General features: G+C 37.7%; 1 protein-coding gene and 1 long non-coding RNA gene across 2 annotated transcripts; both read right to left on the reverse strand.

The window, feature by feature from the left end:
- Window positions 1-215: 215 nt before the first annotated feature.
- LOC130694977 (uncharacterized) lies at window positions 216-1,934 on the reverse strand. The gene is made up of 7 exons (XR_009002229.2): window positions 1,820-1,934; window positions 1,579-1,730; window positions 1,111-1,519; window positions 747-1,048; window positions 664-689; window positions 466-551; window positions 216-395 (listed from the first exon to the last, which is right to left on the reverse strand). It is a non-coding gene; the product is annotated as an uncharacterized LOC130694977 (long non-coding RNA).
- Window positions 1,935-4,338: 2,404 nt separating this feature from the next.
- On the reverse strand, window positions 4,339-13,395 carry LOC130694933 (glutathione S-transferase 1-1-like). The gene is made up of 6 exons (XM_059494875.1): window positions 13,315-13,395; window positions 12,974-13,059; window positions 9,258-9,440; window positions 8,939-8,997; window positions 6,446-6,587; window positions 4,339-5,277 (listed from the first exon to the last, which is right to left on the reverse strand). Exons 3-6 carry the CDS (start codon window positions 9,432-9,434, stop codon window positions 4,912-4,914), a joined length of 744 nt encoding a protein of 247 aa, XP_059350858.1. The 5' UTR covers window positions 9,435-9,440; window positions 12,974-13,059; window positions 13,315-13,395; the 3' UTR covers window positions 4,339-4,911.
- Window positions 13,396-13,417: the final 22 nt, after the last annotated feature.

The raw sequence follows: 13,417 nt of genomic DNA on the forward strand, positions 1-13,417 counted from the left end.
GCTGATATAATCAATTGTTCGTTCGTCATAACAAAAGAAGGAACTAGCGTAAAAGGAGTAACAGTAAGTCCCAACCATAGTGTGATGCCACGATGGCATTTAAGACGAGTCCATCGTCGTCAGAGTACCTGGCTTCCGTTGAACTTTAACCTAACCCAACCATTCATTTCTGAATGATGTTAACGGTTGACTATAGGTCTTCGGCAAGGCAAAAAATGATTGGATATCCATTCCAGTTCAGTTGAACCTCTTGATGTCGAGGACGTACTAAATTGGCGTAAACCCTCAGTAGTTGACTGGGAACGTGTGAAAGATCAGCAGCAAAAGAGAAAAGCCAAAATCCTTCCTCTCAGAGTTATTCATCATATTTCTTCTTACATGCCTAATTTTCTCTTCTTCAATAATGAGCTTATTAACATTTGCAACTGGGCGAAGAAACCATCAACGCTCTTGGTTTTTTGTTACCTGGCCTTTGTTTAACTTCATGAAAATAAGCGTCACATTTTCCATCTTTTGCTCGCTGTTCCAATTCTTTTGATATTCTAATCATCCTGTATGAAAAAAACTTGCAATATCACATTTGGACATCCACAACATGCTATCAAATTCAGAAATGACAACTAATCATTTAAGAATTTGATGTAATTTGGTGTGTATTCAAACCTGCACAAGTCCAATACGATCCTTTCCTGTAAAAAAAATTGATAAATATAAAAAAATAAACTTAATGGATGTATTTGTGATACCAGTTTGAAAAAAAAATGTACAGTTTATCTATGACGACACAAGGCTTCCTTGGGGTACTGCATTTTCCTGTAAGTGCCGAGTCGTCATCAATTAGGCAGTGGGGGCGAAAACAGGTATATTATTAGCTTGTGAAGCGTTAATGATTTTCTAAAATCTGAAAGTTACCGGAAAACAAAGTCATAAATCTCAAAATAATATAAAGAGAATTCATTTCTTGCCTAGGAATGAATGTCTGGATGTTTTTACTCCCTTCGGGTAACCATTGTACAAAGCTAAATACTTTTTTTCCCAGGAGTTTTATCTAATATGATGGATAAATGGTTAAAATTAGAAAACTAGACCAACTCCGAGAAATATCATTACCAAATATAACCATCTCCACAATAATGGTAACTCCGCGGTTCATCATGTAACGAGACGCTACACAGCTTCTCAAGATTCTCAAGCATTGTTGAAATAACATTAAAATTATTTTCACCTGGCTAAAGGACTGCGGCTTTTTGTATACATGGAGGTAGAGGATTAATAACATTAGCCTCACCAGTTGTAAATGTAAAGCATCTTTGGAGTTCCTTAATGTTATTAGATAAATTTTTCTCATCTATTAAATGAGGTCAGTTCAGCATGCACTGCAAATTTTTGTAGCACAATTATTATTGCTTTGAAATAACCAATACCAAAAAAACCTTAGGTTCTGAATGTGCAAAACCAAAGGTAGCTACACATGCTGTCAAGTCCATTTTCTACATTGGGCATCTTATACTTTCATCCCCTAGAAAAAAATCATTTAAATTAGGCAGAATATTGAAACTAATTGGATATTTACTACACCATTTGCCTGTTAAGCATTCCATACTGACCAGGTGTTCAGTAAGTATTTTGACTGTAGAAATTTTGTCCTACAATTTTAATATGGGCTTCTTGTTTTATTTTCAGACACCTCTCAATGACGAACCTGATCTCTGCATCGCAGATGTGCTAACCTATTAGGAGGATTTTAAATGTTAGCCGATGGAATATACAGTATGCCTTTTAAATTAAAGATAAAAGACAGTAATGGAAGAGATAGTACCGAAGGTTGAGTTGCTAACATTCTGCCTGGAAGATCTCACATCAGGGGCTCTCATTCCAGTCATGAAGTTAGCAATAGGATTCGGGTTTCGGTCGCCCTGATCAGAGTTCTGGTAACGTAGCACGCTATTTCCTGCTTCAAATAAAAAGCCAAGATAAGCCAAATATTTTGCTACTGTAATCTTTTAATTCATTATTTAAATGTGAAGATATACTTATACAGATGATAAGGACAATTTTGGCACACTGAACACGCTTCGTATTTGGTTGAATCTGCGGCGACTATCGTTCGCTGTACCTCAAAGATGACGCCGTCAAATATATCGGACCACCTATCGGGAGAAATCTCAGATAAAAGTTTGGTCGATGGCGTTGAATTTGACAATAATAGAGGTTCCTTGTATGATACAATCTCTATCGGGGAACATGTGATACAATCCCTATCTGGAAATAACAAATGTAGAAAAGCAAAATGGAACTTTTTTAAAAGTTTTTTGCTTTTTTAAAATTCAATTTCCCACGAGAAGAAAACAGGTACGCGTACACTGACACATCCCCCGTCGATCTTTCATCGTTACTCACGTTTCATTATTCTTTCGTTTGTGCTGTACGTACCGTGAAAGAAACTAAACATGCTTCGACTGCTAGTCCCACGCTGACTAAAAACGAAAGAACACAACCGGATGATTAGTCTACAAACTAAGGTGCAGCTCATAAAATTCCAAACGCATGTTTCGAGATGTGTGCACCTGACGTGAAAAGTATTCGTCATTAAAGCCTTTCTTTCATGGTTTCAACGCGTCGAAGTAAGTCTACGCCCAAGGTAATTAATAATCCATTGATAAACTCAAAACCTATGGTAGTAACCTATTCTGAATGCCAGGATTTACAGGGACGAAGGTCGATTGAATTGCTAACGATGGACGCCACATCAACGCCATCTTGAATAGCAATTCAACGAAAATCGTATGTTTGAAGAAACATGAATATCAAATGTGCCATAATGAAGCTTTTGAGAAAAAAAGCTTTCTGGTTGGAGGCTTTCAGTAATTATGAGTTGCTTAGTGACGTAGTCTACCATAAACTCAGCATTAGGTACAGACATCGTTCAAACGGCACCCATCCATCGTTTCAACAGCTACGCTCAATTCTATCGACTCACGCGATTGCCATTTCGTTCCACCTTTGACTATTCAGCAGGGCTGATGGTTAGAAAGGTATGTAAGAAAAAATTCACGGCTTTCTAATGTTGAATATGTGATTGATGCAGACTTTTACCAAGTACGAAAGTAGCCAATAAAATTGTGCCGGCCGGCAAGCCTTCTGGCTCGTAAAAGAAGAAGCGAGGAGAATTGTGCACATTTAAAAAACACGACACACAGGATAAAAGAAATTTTAATATCTTTTTACTGGAGACTATATCAGCTGCTATACTTCATATCTTCCCCAAGGTTGGTTGATTTAATTACATGCTAGAAAACGATCGTAATTCATGAAGAATGACTTGCAAGAAGTAACAAACCTAAAAAAGGCCATCCATTTTTTTTTATGTTATGATGGACACACACAACGTGATTTCTTTTTCTTTTTAATTACAGTCGTTGAAGGGCAGTCCGTGAGGAACGCCACCAACACAGCTCGTGGAAAGTTCTTTTTAATTCATTTGGTAATTTTAAAATATAATTCATTAATTAGATGGCCCACGAAAAAGGACAGTTTCTTACGTCAAACGCAGTTGTCACGGTCACGCGTAGAATTCCTGCAGTCTCAACAACGCACGGCCCTGCAGCCGTAAATCTTACGCGTGATGTGTCGTGACAGCATCTACTACGTTTCATTCCAGGTATTTATACGCTCTTTCTTTTTGCTCGTTTGTAGGCTGATTACCACGATACTTAACTAAGCCAACAGCAATGTTAGTGCCGAATATTTTCAACTTTAGTAGCGCAAAAGAAAAACCTCAACACGTTCCATTTCCAGAGTTAGAACTCGGCTCCTTAAAGTTCTAATTAGAACAACAACAAAAACGGATTCCAATCTTTTCGAGAAAGTGGGGAAAAAAAGAAGGAAATTAACGGGGTGTGTTCGGGACAGCTGCGTTCGAGATGTGCCAGACTAATTTGGAGGACATTCGCGGTGTTGATTTACGAATGGTCCAGCTTTTCATCTCATTTTTTTTTTCCAGCCGCATTTAAAAACAGTAAATATAAGCTTTTTTTTAATTTTTGCATCCTCCTAATGCCACATCTTATAAAAAAAAAATATTTTCTTTTTAGGCTATACGGAAAATTCCTACCGTGTTATATATCTTGTTTGTTTAAGGCCGCCGCACATGGAAGGAGAAAACTGAACGTCGGGATTTAGCCGAGTGTTTTACGAGCCACTCGAGTCGCCGCTTTCAACCGACAAGTTTTTTTTTTTTTTAACTTGTTGCTCATCCCTTTTTTTTTTTTAAATCCTGAAGACCAACCAAATAAACAAAACTAAAAAAAAAAAGAAAACATCCGACAATTTGAAACGACAAAAATCATAAACGAAGCACGCCCTTTTTTTTTCCTACACAGCTACTACACTTACGACTCTTGTAACTGTTTTCTATGTGCTGTGCTTTCTTCTTTGTATTTCTGTTTCTCAAAGGACGATGAAATGACACATTTCTCTTTTTTTCTTTTTTAAGAAGTTGTTTTCTTTCAGTTTGTTTCTTTGTGTGTTAGCAAACGGCCAGAGAAAAAGGAAAACAAAATGATGATTCTTCTGTTTAAATCTAGTTTAGGTTGAAAAAGGAGAATAATTCCAAATATTAAAACAAACATAATTAATCACAATCCTATCGTCGTTAACGAGGACATTCTATGTTATGTAACAAGAAAGAGGGGAAGGCAGGAGGAGTGGAGTGCAATTGAATTGCTACAAAAAGCCCAAAAGTGAATTTTGAAAAAACAAAAACAAAAACAAAATATAAAAAAAACGAACCAAACGAAAAAAAAAAATTTTGGCAGCATCAAATCTATGGAGGGGAAATGCGGTTGAAACAAATAATTCAAAAAATAATTATTATTCCATTTTTTTTTTTTTTTTTTTTTGTCATACGCATTATGTGCGTGAATTTTTGCGGACGGATTTTGCGGCTTCTTCAGCGGCCGTGGCAGCCGCTTGCTCCCGCCGGAGTTTCACCCAATCTTTGAACATGTTGATACCTCCTTGATTGCACTCGTTGTAGTAAGGCAATTCCGTTTTGAGTTTCGTGACCCAACGGAAAATGTTCTCGTACGACTTGTACGACCACTCCACACCTTCCAGGTGAGTTACGGTTGCCAAAATGGCCAAATCAGCGATCGTCAGATTATCTCCAGCCACGTATTCTTCAATTTCCAGGTACTGGTCCAGGTAGTCGAGGCTCGATTTCAATTGGTTGGCCTTTTGGGGATCACCTGATGAGCCCATGTACAGGATCGGTTGCTATAATTAAAATAAAGTTTTTTTTCGTGAGAAATCAACATTTTTCGATGGGTTCGTTCTCATTTTTTCTTTTTTTCTTTTTTTTTTTTGGTTTCGTCAATTTGATTTATCGATCAAGATTTCGCAAGGTCTTTTTCAATCTACATATGTAAAAGACACCCTGTTGCGCTGAAAGGAACTGACCATATACAGTTGCCGCGGCACATAAGACTCCCGCGGGAAGTAAGCACACAAATAAATCAAAAACATGTTGTCTCCCTCGTGTTTTCAGATATCCCTTTCGTTTTGAAATCCGTGGGGTCCGCGCGTGAAAAACTCAATTCACCGTCAGATATCAAAAAAATTTCTTTTTGAAACGGGAAAATAATATCAAAACACGCGGTAATCAGCTTAAAAGCATCCCGCAAAAGAGTAAATTTGTGTGTGTGTGTGTGTGTGCGCTATCAAATTAGATTATGCAAAACCAGTTTGTAAAACAAACTTCTAAATACAAATTTTCGCTATCTATGATGACCACACACCCACGACATTAATTATTCCTTAAAAAAAGGAAAAACAACATTTGGGGTGTACAGTGCTGCCGCTGGGGTCTGACGTAATCGCAGTGAACTATCTCGCTATTGGGCGTAGTTTAAATGGATGGATGATGAATTGGTCAATTCTTCTACCATGTAGGGTAAAACTACATTTGATATTTGCTGGAAATATTAGTAGTTTCTCTCATCAGACGAAAGAAATGACGGTGTATACACAAAATATGCATACATTTGAGCTCTCTCACAGACACACACACACACACACCCTTCAATAAAGAGTAACACGGAAATAGCATTCGGGACTCCCGCGGGCTTGACGGCCCACCCCGATCCCCTCCCAAAAGGCTCCAAATAAGTCCAAGTTCCAAATCCAGGTTACATAGACAGACAAGCTGCCTTTAAAAAAAAAAAAAAAAATGTTTCATTCCCGCCCTGTGCGGGAAATCCATTAGGCGGGACGTCAAAAAAATATTTCACGTTGGATATCAATCGCCTCGGGGACAGACTGATCGATCATCACCTTTCTTTTTTCTTTTTACATTGGCCCTAGTTCTTGTTTGTTTTTTTCTAAAAAAACTGAAGAAGATACCACACACGAAAAGTTGAACGAGTTTTCTTTGAAAATGACTTACAAAGTAGTCGACCATCGACTTGTAGAGGGTGCCGATGTCAAAGTAGAGCATTCGGTCGACCATGGCCCTCTTCTGCGGATCGTTGGGGTAGATTCGGTCGTCCTTGCCGTATTTGTTCACCAGATAGCCGAGGATGGCGCGACTGGATTTCCACACACACACACACACAAAAAAAAAAAAGAAGAAGAGATAAATAAAAATTCGTTAGAAAAAAAAAACCCCAACACACTCGTTGAGAAAATTGAATAAAATTTTTGGCTGTTAAGGGAGGAGGTGTCTCGTTTGTTTAACGTCTATACCTGGAAGGAGCGTTGCCACCTGTAATCATCAGCGGTTAAATAAAATAAAAAAAAAAAAGTGCCACAACAGCACATCAAAATAAGAACCAGTGACGGATACGTTGATACGGTCATAATAATGATACACACACGCCATACACTTTTTTGTTGAAAACATATGGTAGCTTTTTCCTACTTTTTACTATGTAATTTTTACATGTTTTAAAAATGCGTTCCAGCCTCTGGCTGAGAAAAAAAAAAAGAGCTTGTGTAAATAAGAAGCCCTTTTTTTTTGTTTGCTTCTGACTACATATAATCTCCATTTGAAATGACTTGTAGGCCACGGGGAGGACTTCCCGTACACGTTTGATTATGCATACAATTGATGTTACGAAAAACAAAAGGGGAATTATAAAAAGCGCGTGTGCCATTTCATATGAGACTGATCGATCCTTCCCGAATGAATAAATAGTCGTATAATTCAAACTGACGTGTCTCTTGTTTTTTTTTTTTGGTTAGGGGATCGTACGAAAAATGAATTGAAAATATTCACGTATGATGGGCGGAGTTAACCAAATCAAAACGGATACGCATACAAATAGTCACAAGCTTTTCCTTCGTTTGATTTCTCGCACACAAGAAAAAGGAACAAGAAAACAAAACAATGCCCTCTCATTTCAACAACGTCGGCGTAGTTCACGTCACGATCTTTATGCAAATTCGAAACGTTCACGTAGAGATTCGCCTCTTGGCGATGTGTCTGACAAGCGGTGCCATCATTTTCTTTGTGGACGTCATCGTTTAAACTTGTAACGAATTGCGTTTGAAATGACACATTGTAATTTTTCAAGTTAAACGCAATCAAAAAGGGAAAAGCAATTCTATTCGCGTTTCTAATTCGTGTCTATAATTTTAATTCAAAAAAATGTCTATTTTTTATTAGAATCACCTGTTTGTGGCATTTAAGGAAAGTGTGCGGAATTGTCGTTTACCACGCGACCGTAACACAAGAAGAATTGCGTGTCACACACAAAGACTGCCGTAATTTCATCTTGCGTTCGTGCAGCGTTCAACTGAACGGTCCTTTTTGATTGGCAATTTTCAAAAAGGAGGAAAAGTTTTTTGTTTTTTTTTTATTACGCATAAAGAACTCTATCCGAAGGTAATAAAATTATTTACAGTAACTACATAATGTCAATAAAAGTTGTAACAAGACACTTTGGGTCTAAAAAAAAAATCGCCGTATGTTTGCAACGTTCCCCTCCACTGTTTAAACATAATAGGTTCTTATCCTATAAATGGTGTTGGCAAAAAAAGAACGTCCCACTATCAAAAATTTCTAGAAACTATTTGAAAATGTGGCAACCTGGAAAACTTACAATGTCATCATTTTTAAACAATAGCTTTTTTCTTTTTGTTTTCTCTTTGTGCTGTGAAGACGCAGTCTCAGATTATACACGGGCCCCACCTAGCCATCGAGGTTAGACAACACCATCTATCGATTTCCTCTAATAATAGGAACGCCTAATGCCCAGTGGTGAGAGATTGCACACATCAAAAGAAGAAGAAGAAGAAAAAAAAAGAGTGGAAGAAAAAGAATTCAAATACGATTTCTCCCGAAAAAAAAAAAAAAAAAAGTTCCGCAAACGCCCATTTCGGGATTGGCGGCGGCACAATCACACGTTCTGTTTTTGGGCCGCACGATTGTAAGCGATTTCCCAGAGCGATTAGAGAAGCCACAACAACAAACCTCCCCAAATTCAATTTCTTGTTGTCTATTTTTATAAAAACGATGACGCCATGTTGCGTTGAAGGAATTGCCCTCACAACAACAAAAAAAAAAGGGACTTGACTGACGTCATCTTCTTTCATCATCTTGGGTATAGAATACACCAACATTCCGAGAACAACCCAAAAAAGTTGGCCAGACTGTCTCTCTTCCCCCCCCCCAAAAGTGTTTTGTTGAACAACACACACAAAAAAAAAAAAAAAAAAAAAAAATTTCGAATCCGCCCCCTCGAGCCTTGAAACACTAGACGCCATTCAGAAAACAGTATGTTACACAGGCCCCGGTTCTTTTATAGCGTACGTGCGGCAACAACGGGGAAGGAACCATCTGTTTTCAAACGGACTTAGTCTCTACGTCATAACACGATGTGAAAAACTGAACCAATAGATATGCTAATTTTTTTTTTTAGTTTCCTAAGTTTCTTACCTTTCCCATAGGATGAATCCGTCATCGTTGATGGTAGGCACCGTATGTTGCGGGTTCAACTGCAACAATGAAAAAGAAAAAAAAAAAAGGATTTAAGGTTAGGAATTCACGAAACGGCCAATCAAAGATTTTTGTTTTCTTATTTTTGGACTTTTCCAATATAGTCGAGATGTCGTGGTATTATCGGTGAACAAAAAAACCGTAGATGGTTCGAGCTATACGCCGATGACTACAATAGGTAGCCGGTGCGGCCATCAACTGCAAATAAAATCGTCGGGATCGGCCAAAAAAAAAAATGTTTTTCTTAGCGCCAACTCACTTTGATGAACCACGGTTGGGTGTGCTCGGCTCTCTTGTACATGTCGATGTGGCGCATGTCGACTTCGATGCCCAACTCTTTGATGCACATCCAAACGGCGCGGCAGGGCGGCGACGCTGCCATGTAAATGAACTCGATGCTGGCCGAAGAGAAGCTCATCTTCTTCCTGGAGTCCATTCCGACCTTTAAAGAAAAAAAACAAATGAATGACGTTATTACGTGATGTTACAAGACTGTTGTTTTTTTCTAGAGCTTATTTTTTTTTTTTTAATGATATCACGTCACTCTAAATACAGTAAAATAAAAATTGCAAGTTGCGTGTTTTGCCCTTTTTTCTTTTATCGTTTGATTTATTAGGTACAGAACTAAATTTCTTTCTTGATCACCTTCATATGGTCACCACCATTTTGAGGTGACTTTTCAAGGATGTCGGAGAAAAACAAAAACAAAAAAAAATACTGTATATATATATAGTGCGCAATAGAATGGCGCAGGGGAGGCCGCTGTGGGCTAACCATGTCTGGCCGAACTAATGCGCTAAATAGCGAAAATAAAAATTTGTGAAAGATATTAAAAAAAAAAAAAAAATTTTCTCAAAAAAAAAAAACAAGCCGAGCAACCCCCTCCGGGATGGTGTTCTTTTATATACAGCATCTTCTCTCAAGTCCCTGCACCATCTTTTACCTGTACTATCGACATGCACGCGTGACCATATAAGGCCAAGGACCTTATCCACCGAAAGAAAAAGAAAGATACATATATTTTTTACTTGAGATGCTAAAATAAAAAGTATAATTCTCAACCAGCGGGTTATATATATATATATATATCTTTTTTTCTGAAACAAAAACACGGCATTTAACTGAAGAAATAGAATTTCGTTTTGCCCTGCCCCAGACCTCTTTTTCTACGAAACATTTTTATTCTTTCCGATTGAATGGTAATCCTCTCAAATGTCGATTGGATTTCGTGACGATGGTATTTTTTTTTTCTCCCGTTGTCGCTCTTAACGCCACGTTAAATAGGACACTGGATGCATTTAAAATTAAAACTTGGCCGAGAAGGAATTTTCGTTATCGAATCAAACGCCTGATTTTTTCTCGATCTTTTTTTTTCCCGAAATGTCTGCATCAGATTGTTATAGTTATTACAGTTTGTTACGAGATTCATGTCTATCTATAGACCTTTTGACGACGAGCTGGGCGTGACACGATCGTCAAATTCGACTGTTAGACACACACAAAAAAGATCTCCCCCCTCCCTTTCTTATAAGGTGAAAGTTTTCGATTCTATCCGTGCGGATAACAACATCTGAAGCTTGGTATATAAATACTAAACTTAAACGCAATTCACGGCAAAGAAAACGTCAAAAAAACAAAACAAAAGAATATCAGTGGGCCACATAATTTGACACTGGTTTGTCAAGATAAAACAAGAAGCCAAGCAACAAAAGGAAACCTGTCAATTGGGTTGTATACCTATAGCCTCACCTGGCCAGAATTAAAGCCCCCAAAACGATTTCTTTTTCTTCAGCTAACGCTATTTGAATAATTCATGTGTCTTTGTTGTTGTATTGACTGAAATTCTTTCACGCATTTTCTTGAATTTTTATTATTTTAGCTTTGATGTTTGATCAACCAATGACGCAGCTTTTGCACTTTTTTTTTGTTTGTATGTCCCGCAAAAAAATTTCCATGTCTCTCTCTTGGCACATGAATTTAAAGAAATTTCCTTTTTAAGAAGGCATTTTTTTTTTGTTCCCAACTAGAATATTTCGCACTTGGGCGTTGTTGACACGTTTGTCGATTGGAGAGGATAGAAAACAAGAGAGAGAAAAAAAAATAGGAAAACTTGATATACGAAATGACGCATACGCTTAACGCAAGTTCTTCTAGCATCCGTAAATAGAGTTGGCTGACCCCGACAGGTGTACTACCCACCCGATTTAAAGTAACCCACCAGTACAACAACTTTGATTTCCCTATTTGTACACACACACGCAACTAACTCGTCTTCCGATTTAGGCGCATCCTCGCACACACAGTGTAGGTAAAAACAACAGAAATTTTTCTGAGAAAAAACAAAACAAAACCTTGGGAATGAATTTGAAAATATAAAGGCGGATATCATTTTTCGATGTCTACGGCCGCATTAATGAGCGAATCCGCTTCCTAGTCACGCTGAACTCTTGGGGCCCTGTAATTTCTTTTTATAGTACCATGCATGTTATTAAAACATAATTAGAATATGGCTGCGGGGCGAGTGCGTACGTCAACGCGAAATGTGTAACACAAACAGAAAGCGTTCGCAAAAGCTGTTGGATTCACGCATTTGCGTATCTTAACAAGAGTAAGCGAAGAAAAGGGCGTCGCCCAACAGAAACATTTCCTTTTGAAATGGCTGAAAAAAAACCACTCTGCATCTGACAGACGCTTTATAGTTGTATCTGCCAAAAAGAAAAGGATAAAAAAAGGTGGTAGATGTATGGCAATTAAACTGGTCTATTGAGATGGAGAGACTCCGAAATTGGACTCTCTGAATCTCCTTTTTTTTTTTTGGCTTTTTCGTAGTTGTTGTTGTGTAAAACTGACAGGACTCTTGTGCCATAAATTTACGCCGGGCTTTTTCGAATGACCGAAACTAACCGACAGAAATTTCCATACATTTTCCTTTTTTTTTTTTGCCTTTGAGGAAAAAACAAAACCCCCCCTCCTGTTGAATAAAATTACAGGGGGGGAGGGAGTTTGATTGTGTTTAATAATTCGTCTCAATTCGATCTAAATATCTTTTTCGTGCTTTATGGAAATCAACCGTTAGGGCGTCTCTCCTACCATTTGATTTACAGCAAACCCTGAAACGGGTTATACGATCAAATCAATTTATCTGATTCCAAAAGAAAGAAAACGAATGGCTTCTATTTACGACAGAGCAAACGACTGTTGAACAAGATGCTTAAAAAAAGGGAGGGAGGGAGTTTTCGTGTAATTTTCGATTTTATTTCTAATTCTCGCTCTAGTAACTCGCAACAACGGTAAAACGCGGGAAATAAAAATGTGTTTTGAAAAATATAATTCGATGGTTTCTGTGAAAAGACGATCATATTTTTATAAAGGCATTGATATTTACATTATAAGGAATGCAACGTCACGCGTTTCGATTCCAGTGAAAAAAAAAAAAAGAGAATATGGGCCACTCAGATTTTTGGACACTGAAACCACATCAATGACTTATCACTTCCTCTGTTTACGCTCTCAGCCGACGAGGGGAGAAGAAAAAAAAAAACGAATTTAAAGAAGGAAAAATAAAAATCTTGAAATTTAAACTAAATAAAGCAATTACGCGTTACGACGCCATTTTTTAGTGCTCCACGACAAACGCGAGTTAAAAACGAATTCAAAAAGACGATGGCCGTATTTAAACGAAATGAGGACGGTCAGAGGTGAAAGCTTTAAAGAAAAATTGTTTTTCACGAGCCGGATCTCTCATTTGCCATATGGAAAATGCATAACCCTACAGGCAAGGGTTTTTCTATAGGCTCTCTTTACTCTCTCCCTACCACACGATGTGTGTTCTCGCATTTCGCAGCCTTACGTATTTTTTTTTTTTTTTAAAGATTATCCTTCATGGGCACACACCATAAAAGGCTGAAAAGATGTGCGTACAACAACAAGAGAAAAAAAATTTTTATAACTTTTTTTTTTTTCATCTGGACTTACAGGTGGTTGGAGCTAGTCGACAGCGTTGAAAAAAAAATACTTTTTGGATATTCTGTACGAGAGAACCTGCTGGTTTTGTTGAAGAACTTGGCAGCCGAGAAAGAAAGAAAGAAAAACAGGAAATAAAAAACAAACTTGTTGATGTTGAAATGCACACAAAAACTTTAAAAGTCGCCTCTTTCTGTCTGATTTGCTTCCAGTTATTTTAGCAAACGAGTAAGGGGAAAATTAAAACTTAGTGTGGGAAAAAAATCGTGAATGGACTAGCGATCAATAAAAATTGCTAAAAAACGAAAGAAACTGTTTTTCGGAAGAGGAGAGAAAATAAAAAAAAGTTTTACTTCTTTCGGGATCGAACCGTTCGCTACGAGATGATTCGACCGACTGGTGAAGTCTCGGTTGGCGTTCGGTCCTTTTTGTTACGGCCAGATTTTTTCGGTGTGT

Source organism: Daphnia carinata, chromosome 4 (assembly GCF_022539665.2).
Source record: "Daphnia carinata strain CSIRO-1 chromosome 4, CSIRO_AGI_Dcar_HiC_V3, whole genome shotgun sequence".
NCBI lineage: Eukaryota > Metazoa > Arthropoda > Branchiopoda > Diplostraca > Daphniidae > Daphnia > Daphnia carinata.

Excerpts from the sequence above, each read along its gene's own strand:
- LOC130694933 (XM_059494875.1), bottom strand. The coding sequence starts at position 9,434 with ATGGACTCCAGGAAGAAGATGAGCTTCTCTTCGGCCAGCATCGAGTTC. Across the intron at positions 8,998-9,257 it reads CCCAACCGTGGTTCATCAAA|TTGAACCCGCAACATACGGT; the intron begins GTGAGTTGGCGC and ends TCATTGTTGCAG. Across the intron at positions 6,588-8,938 it reads GGATTCATCCTATGGGAAAG|TCGCGCCATCCTCGGCTATC; the intron begins GTAAGAAACTTA and ends GTGGAAATCCAG.